Source organism: Antrostomus carolinensis, unplaced genomic scaffold, assembly GCF_000700745.2.
Source record: "Antrostomus carolinensis isolate BGI_N321 unplaced genomic scaffold, ASM70074v2 scaffold5377, whole genome shotgun sequence".
In the NCBI taxonomy this organism is placed as follows: domain Eukaryota; kingdom Metazoa; phylum Chordata; class Aves; order Caprimulgiformes; family Caprimulgidae; genus Antrostomus; species Antrostomus carolinensis.
Window position 1 is genome coordinate 1,660 of NW_010325212.1, and position 8,865 is coordinate 10,524.

General features: G+C 38.0%; 1 protein-coding gene across 1 annotated transcript in view; it reads right to left on the minus strand.

Annotated features, from left to right (window-relative positions):
* Positions 1 to 236: 236 nt before the first annotated feature.
* Positions 237 to 8,865, minus strand: part of CEP76 (centrosomal protein 76) — a 13,327-nt gene continuing 4,698 nt past the window's right edge. Inside the window, exons 6-11 of the mRNA XM_010171123.2 lie at positions 8,772 to 8,865; positions 6,197 to 6,388; positions 3,570 to 3,736; positions 2,317 to 2,650; positions 946 to 1,163; positions 237 to 488 (exon numbers count right to left, since the gene is read on the minus strand). The exon at positions 8,772 to 8,865 is cut by the window's right edge and continues 29 nt beyond it. Of these exons, the coding sequence (XP_010169425.1) occupies positions 350 to 488; positions 946 to 1,163; positions 2,317 to 2,650; positions 3,570 to 3,736; positions 6,197 to 6,388; positions 8,772 to 8,865 (1,144 nt within the window). The 3' untranslated portion in view covers positions 237 to 349. The remainder of the gene's footprint in view (positions 489 to 945; positions 1,164 to 2,316; positions 2,651 to 3,569; positions 3,737 to 6,196; positions 6,389 to 8,771) is intronic.

Here is an 8,865-nt window from a genome sequence, read left to right on the forward strand (position 1 = left end):
AGGTGAAACAGTCTCTTACCCTGGAGAGATAAAACAGATGCTTTTCTAAATGAATTCTCACACCAATTCAGAACTGCAGAAGAGAAGCTAGTATTTTATGCACACAGTTTAGTAACTTGACCCACATTCTTATAAGTATTAGAAGTAATTTTTATTAAAAATAAGAAAAAGTTCTCTTTATAAATACAATCATTACTGTGTACACAATCCTCTTCAATACACAGAGTGGTGGTATTAAAAACAGTGGTATTTATATAAAATACAGTATTAGTTTTTAATTGCATAATTTTACACCCACACACATTATTTTACATATCTAAAAAGGTCTGAATGATTTTGGGTTCTTTTGTCAAAGGACAGAGCGGTATTTACAAGCAAACATGATCCAAACAGCACATGCAGATTCAGGGTACGTAAACACTCGTACACGAACTGCAAGACGCACTTGGTCTCCCCTACAACAAATTACTTCTTCACAAAAAGGAGACCTATATGACAAAAAGACAAACAAGAGTAACAGATATTACTATGCTATTAATAAAATTTTCAATTATATATGTGCAATTTTTTCAAATGTGACTAACAAATACCAATGAGTGTCATGAGTCTGTCATTACAAATAATATTGCTCTATAGTGCAGGGGCTGTTGCCTTGGAGGAAAACAAGACCACCACTGATAATTTTAAACAAGTGCAGAGAAATTAAATTAACTCTTCTTTCTTTAATTTAACCCATGAGAATTCTATCATCACTGAACACCAATGTAACACAAAAGCTCTGTACCCCATGACCCATTACATACACCATATAACTCTTCTTCCAGTTCTAATTTAAGGGAATTAATTTTCTTTAAGTTTCTTTATAAAAAAAAATTAGTTGCAATTCATGATTAAGTATTACTATTTGATTTTAACATATATATGTATCTTTACACTTAAACTTACCGAAGACATGTGGCAAATGCTCTCCTGGCATTTCTGTATACAAAATGGATAGGAAACCCTTTAAATGTGTGACCATCAGGTACTGCTCTTCTTACAGCATCTTGAAACTCTTCATTTCCTGCAGAAATACTTGTTGTACGTTCAAGCTCATAGGCTGCTAATGCTGGTGACAACAGGTAGGATAGATGGTCATCCCAAACAGTAGAAAGGCCAAGATCCTGTGAGGCAAGTCACAGAACAATGACAATTGTGCAGAATCAACATGAGGATATGGCTAAGCTTCCATACTCTATAGATTCAAACAAATCTTTAATTCATAGTTAATGGAAGTAAACCCATGAAGCAGTAGGATTCACACACCAACTTGAAGGAGCAAACACCACCAACAAAATATCAAAACATTTAGCAAGGAATGAAGTTAGACGATTAGACTAAAACAAGACCAGCAGAGTTAAAATTAGATGTTTTAGCTACAGTATCTCTGCATGAAACGTAAGAAGACAGTGCATAAATACACAGCAAAAATATGGGAAAGATCAACTAAGATTCACCTCACATTTTCTAATGTCTCTCATGGAAACCCACTTCTGAAAAAACAATGCACAACAGCTCCCCAAAACACAAACACACGTACACGCATCTTCTTCCTACTATCCCACAAGTACAAAGAAGTAGAAAAGCCTACTGCATATATATTCAACACTGCATGAGACTCATACTCTGAGAATTACTTGCCACACCAAACATGGAGCATTATGTAGGGAGATAAAAACAAAAACAACCAAAAACCCCATTAAAAACAGACATAAGGGATTTATGGTATTGTCTCCTTCATATCCAGCACAGGAAAATTTTTGACACATTATGTCTTGTAAAAATCCTGATAAAGGATAAAATTAACTTCTAGAAATACCTTCTGATTTTGTAAAGCAGTCAAGAGTAAGATCACAAAAGCTGAAAGCTTGCTTTTATCTGGGGACCAAAACCATTTGTGATGGATAGGCAAAGACTACTGACAACCAGATTTCATCTTCCCAGCTCTTTTACAGACCACTCATAGGCAGTCTGCAGGTGCCAGTAAGCTGTAAGTAAGATCACAGACCTAAAACAAGACGCAAAGGCAGGGCCGGGGGGAAGAGCTCACACGTAAGGCTATGAATCACCACTGCAAATAGTAAATATGATGTCTAAACTAACTCAGTACAGACTTTCCAAACAACTTTTCAGTTATTTCACTTTTCACATACCGCATTTCTACAAAAGCTGATGGAAAACACATTGCAAAGACAGGGCTATCCAAAACAAGTATACAGGAAAAACATGCACCTTTATTACCGCAACAGATCGATGACGATCTTTAAATGGTATTACCTTTCTGTGTTCAGAGACCAGGATTCTCAGCTGCAATTCTATGTCGTTGCTTGTTACCGCAGGATCTATTGTGGAAGCACACAGAGGAGGAAAAGGGAGAACTGAAGATGTTGTTCCAGGAAAACATACAGATTTTATTGCTTCTCCACTCATGGGTTTCCATTTAGATTCATCATGTAGGTCAAACACACAGACCTCCACAGCATCAGAGGGCTGACAATTTCCAAAGAACTTCTGATGGTTGAAGATGCAACCTATCGTGCGATAAGGATACAGTGGCTTGGGCTGTTCAACTAGTGGAGGGTCATCAGGGTTGATAGGTCTGTGAATGTACCTAATAAAAAAACATTCAATTTCTTATTAACACACTTTATTTCAAGGCAAAGTAAAAACATTTAGGTGGGACAGATATAAGCCATTTCTCCTTTTAAAAATATAAGCCAAGTTTGTTAACAGGGTTTTTCGTTGGGGCTTCTTAAAATTTTTTTGTTTCCCCACCCTCCCAGATGGCATTCACTTATTTACAGAAAAGTAATTATACACATTTTGGAGGCATAACATGCAATGAAATAATACATCACTTTTTTTCATTAAATTTAGAAAAATAAGCTGTTTAATCAAGCAGATACTTAACAGCAATTAAATTTTGCAATTATAACAACATAACCATACAGTTTCCCCACTATTCACCACATTTGGAGAAATGCATCTTCAAATTCTAATCCCAAGATACACAAACAGTGGCAAAACAGAATTGCTTATTTTCAACACTGGATATAACAGGTTCCAGAAGCCTTGGAATACAGAATAGCTAGATGTGCCCCTCGAAAATTACTAAAGTGAGAGAGAACTTGCAGAGATTTCTGCAGAGGAAAAAAGTAATCTAACACTGATTTCACAGATGAAGTAAGGGAAAAAATACAGGTTCTTAAACAACATGTCAGATTTCATCTCCTTCTTTACAAATGATGGCAACCATACCATCAACAGCAATCAGCTGCCATAAGATACAAACCAGTTACTATATGGTATTAAAGCCATTGAATACTGTATTACAAACTGTTGAAATATTTCACCTCACACTGAACGAGTTATTTTTCAAACAAAAGCAGTACACAGAAAAAAGATTCAAAGACAAAAGTCACCTGGATTACATGACAGGGTGTAAAGATAAAAACAAAAAAGCGACAACAAAATATCCCATGCAAACCTCAATATACATCGTTCAGTTTTCTTATATTCCTTTTACTCACCTATGTCCTGTTAAGCTCTCCCAAAAAGTAATTGTTCCATCAGTCCCACAAGTCATTACCCAAGTGTGGGGGACTCCTTTTGCTTTTGTTCCAACACACACAAAGGCTTCCAATCCAAACCCAAGAAGAAGACCGCACAGAAGGTTAGCATGATCTTCACAGTCACCCTAGGCAGCAAATATTAGTAAGTTGGTTTAAGTATCAGGCATGGAAAAATCTTGAAGAAAGGTAACAGTGATATTTCTCTAACCATTCTTTAACAAGTCATGTTTCCCTCCTGTTTACTTAAAGCACATTATCAGAAGTCAGGATTTTAAGGTTTAAGCTTGACAAGTTTTAGTATTCTGTAATAAAAAATTAGTTAAAAATAGTAGAATGTTCTAATGATAGACTATTTATATCTTCTATTCAAATACACTGACACTGGAAAATATTTCTTATGATTATAAAGATACCCTCAATTAATCCAAAACCAGAATCTATCAACCTATGAAGACAAAACCAATATTCTAATTAAATGTAAAAACGTATATAAGGCAAACACCTGAGGCAATATTAGAAATTACATGGTATTTTCACACAGTTAGGAGATTTAGTCACTTAATAAAATGTAATTCTACTGTAATTTCACTACCTTGAATGTGCTGGTTTTGGCTGGGATAGAGTTAATTTTCTTCACAGTAGCTAGTATGGGGCTGTGTTTTGGATTTGTGCTGAAAACAGTGTTGACAATTCAGGGATGTTTTAGTTATTGCTGAGCAGCGCTTACACAGAGTTAAGGCCTTTTCTGCTTCTTACACCACCCTGCCAGCGAGGAGGCTGGGGGAGCACAAGTTGGGAGGGGACGCAGCTGGGACAGCTCACCCCAGCTGACCAAAGGAATATCCCATGGTATATGACATCATGCTCAGTAAATATAGCTGGGGAAGAAGGAAGAGGGGGATGTTCAGAGTGATGGCATTTGTTTTCCCAAGTAACCGTCACACATGAAGGAGCCTGGCTTTCCTGGAGATGGCCGAACACCTGCCTGCCGATGGGAAGCAGTGAAGGAACTCCTTGTTTTGCTTTGCCTATTAAACTGTCTTTATCTCAACCCACAAGTTTTCTCACTTTTACCCTTCTGATTCTCTCCCCCATCCCAATGGGGGGGAAGTGAGTGGTGCTTAGCTGCTGGCTTTGGTTAAAACACTACAGTTGTCAAAGTTCAGAAATTAAACGAAGATAAAACAACCTCCTCAACAAATCTAACTAGAAACATTCTGAAAGTCATGTGTAGCTGCTTTTCCCTTCAGCCATAAAAACATTTCTTTCATACATTACTACCATTGATAATTCAGAGAAAACAATTTCCACATGTGATGTCTAATATTCTTTATCTCTTAAACTCTTTACAAATGTTAGCTGTAAAGTAAGAACAAAAATTCCTCATGCAACAAAGCCTTTGTAATACAAAGCATAGCATTTTGAAGTAGAAGAGTAAGGCTCTCTAGTCAAATACTATTCAGAATGCTGAAAATGTAAAATTCGGTGTGGCTGGCTATATCTGTTCATTACACAGATAACACAATCTCCCCCTACCATAATGTACAAGGGAAATAGGCAGAAAAGCAGGTTTAAACAGATTTCTAGTGAACCCGTGTTCATTCAAGAATGCCATACCACTTTCCACAAGAAAAATAATAACGGTCCAGCTGGTGTCTCAGGGGCTAAATTCAGCCATTTTCTATATGGCTTTCCACTTCTGCCTTGGAGGAAACCCTTTCTCTGTGCCTCTAAACACAACAGTCCTCAAACCCAAATCTGCTATCATCATCTCCATCTGAAAGCCAGTGGGGAGCCAGTGGTGCCTTTATACAGTACCTACACATATGGTAGGTATGATATTCAGAGGCAACAGCTAATGCCTGTTCTGTGTGGTCTTTAAGACAGGTCTAAAAATTGGGATATAGCTCCTGCTGCCAGGAATAACAGATCTTTTTAACAGAAATATGTCAGTGAGATTGTTTTTGAACACAGAATTACCTCAGTGGCAATGAAAAGCATCGACCATTCCAAAGAGGTATTAAAAGGAATCACTATTACTTTTTTTCATACAACAAAAGAGCTATAATCCAGAATGAGTTACAATTTGTTTCACTTATTATAGTCATTTGATACAAGTGTCAGATCACCAAGAACTAGGCTGAAACTTTTAGTGAAAATGCCAATCTTGCAAAAATGAAATGTAGAGACTGTCAGTATATTTTAGCCCATCTAAAAAAACCAATTGCTCCAAACAGACTTTTTCCAACTCTTCCAGGATCAGTCCAGAATTTAAACTGGTGTCCTGCACGCTAGCAGGGATTCATTGAATAAGTATGTGGGATCTTAGAAAAGCAAATGAAGAAAAGCAAGCTCATTGTCAAACAGATGTATTGACAAATAGACCTCAACAATAGCAGAAAAGAAAGACTGCTCCAAAGCCTTCTTGTCTACTATTTAACATCTATTCATCTTAGACAAATTATTGTAACAGAATTCTCCAAATTTTATTTAATCCATGTATTTGCAGCCTGTTTTAAATTACTGACTTCAGTTAGAATATGATACAAACTCTGTTGTGTCACACAAGGACTATTTTCACATACCTTGTTCCTACATAAAAAAGCAAGAAGAGTGCACCACTGTTCTTGTTTGCCACCACCTCCTCCAATGACAGGAGCTCTCTCATAACCCAGGACACTGACAAAACGCGCTGCTTGTCTAGGTGTGTCCAGTAACCGGCCTGCTCGAAGTGGTCTGATATATGAACATACTGGATGGTTTACTCCATTTTCATCCTGAACATATAAAATATGGTTATTTGCCAGACATGCAATCACAAAAGGTTCGTCTTAACTTAGACTGTCTTTTTTGCAATGGGATTTATTCTCCCTAAAATAAATATAACTCAAAAATATTACAACACAAAAGTACTTCTAGAATTAAGACACAAGACCATTAAGGCATCTCATTTAGAGACACTACAGTTAGATTTTTCTGCTGGCTCTGTCACTCATAGGACATTCCAGACTAAATGTTCAAACACCTTAAGGGCAAATGTCATGAGGATGGAGCCAGGCTCTTCTCAGTGATGCCCAACGATAGGACAAGGGGCAATGGGTGTGAGCTGGAACACAGGAGGTTCCGCTTAAACTTGAGAAAAAACTACTTTATGGTGAGGGTGACAGAGCACTGGAACAGGCTGCCCAGGGAGGTTGTGGAGTCTCCTTCTCTGGAGACATTCAAGACCCGCCTGGACGCCTTCCTGTGTAAAATTGTTTAGGTTCCTGCTCTGGCAGGGGGACTGGACTAGATGATCTTTCGAGGTCCCTTCCAATCCCCAACATTCTGTGATTCTGTGATCTGGAGTAGCACAGGCTGCAATTCATTTTCTTAAACAGGTGAGGAAGTGCACATGCTGCACCCATCATCGATTTCCACATTATCATCAAGCAAAAAACCAAACCGAAATAAATCCCCATCCACACCAAAACCCACAACAAACTCAAAAAACAACCCTCCAAAAAACATTAAACACTCAGCAGCTGATTTTGGAGTTTAAAAGGTGTCTGTTTGCTTCTGAATTCGAATACTCTACCTCTTGTCATAACACCAAAACCCAGTAAATTTTACTCACAATGAAATAACTAGATTCATATCGATTAAGAGAGTAATAATACTAAGAATTTCAAAGTTCTTGGAAAAACAAAAAAAGTAAAGGCAGTTTTACTATAATTTGCTATGGCAAGCAGGAGTCTCAAGATAAACTCTCTACAGGTACTGAACTAGCAGGGGGACTAGTTCCTATAGCATTCTGAGGGCTGCCAGTTTCTATACTGGCCTGTAAGAAACAAATTAGTCCTCTGATCCTATCCACAAACTCTTCCCCTTCCAACCTTCTTCCCAACTCTACTGTAGCTTTCTGGGTGCAGAAAGTAGAATACTATTAATTCATACATTGCTTTATTCTCAAAATAGGAAAAGTCTCATTTTTACCTCATGCCCCCTACCGAATTCCCAGTTCTAGAATTCCCTGATTAATTATATATTTGTTTCTCTATATACCCTGCCCTGAAACCTTTGGCTTTGATCTGGTTGGAACACCATTAATTTTCTTCACAGCAGCCCCTATGGTACTGTGTTTTAGATCTGTGACCAAAACAGTGTTGATAACACACCAGTGTTTTAGCTGTTGCCTGCACGTTGTCCAGGCCTTCTCTGTTTCTCATTCTGCCCCCACACGGGGGGGTAGGTTCAGGGTGGACAAGAGGCTGGTAGGGGACCCAGCCAGGACAACCTACCTGAACTGACAAAAGGGATTTCCATGCCATAGAGTGTCACATTCAGCAGTAAAACTGGTGGAGGTGGGGAACAGACTTTAGAACTTGCCCCTGCTTGGAGACAAGCTGGGCATCAGCCTGCTCATGGGAGGTCGTGAGTGACTGTCTTTGCAACACTTTTTTCCCCACTCTTCCTTTCTTCCACTTATTAAACCATTTTTATTTCAACCCCTGAGTTTTACCTCGCTTCTGCCCTTTCTATTCTCTCCCTCATACTTTGATATAGTAAGTTACTGCACGTTGTCTGTGCTAGGAAAACTGCTGCTACACAATCTAAATTCACAGCATGGAAAAATGCAAGGATCACACCATTCCTCTTACTGAGGGACAGTTATCAAGGAGCAACTGACACAGTAGTTTATTAGCCTACAATAATTACGTCCATAGCTTCTGTGTGACATTAACCAGACATTGTTTTACAGACCACAGAGAGCTCAAATATTGTGTGGATCTCTTCTAATAGATCTAAGCAAGTCCATTTTTTAACTGTTTTACCTGGCATAAAATTGATTTGAAATAGTTTGCACAGATCACTTAAATCTTTGCCACTTGTGAGTATGCAACAAAAAGACTAAAAAGGCTTTTTTATCACCTCATGCATCAGACGTGGTTGGAGCAACCCTTCTGGCTGCATCATGCTATTAAGCTTGATATATATATAAATAGAAGTGCAATCCTTACAAGTTTAATTCTTCGCATGACACATCACATGTAGCCCGGACCTGACTGTAACCGCATCATAAACCTATACAGATTCTTTACACACATAAACTTCAAAATAAATAAAAAAAAAAAAAAGACAACTTCAGAAAGGATTGGTCTATTTGTAAAATTTACAAACCTGTGCAAAAATCTTTACTAGCCTTATGTTGTGTGTAGGCCTAATCTGTAGGTACTCTCTCCACCACTGTTTAGCATATACAAGAAATAACCGC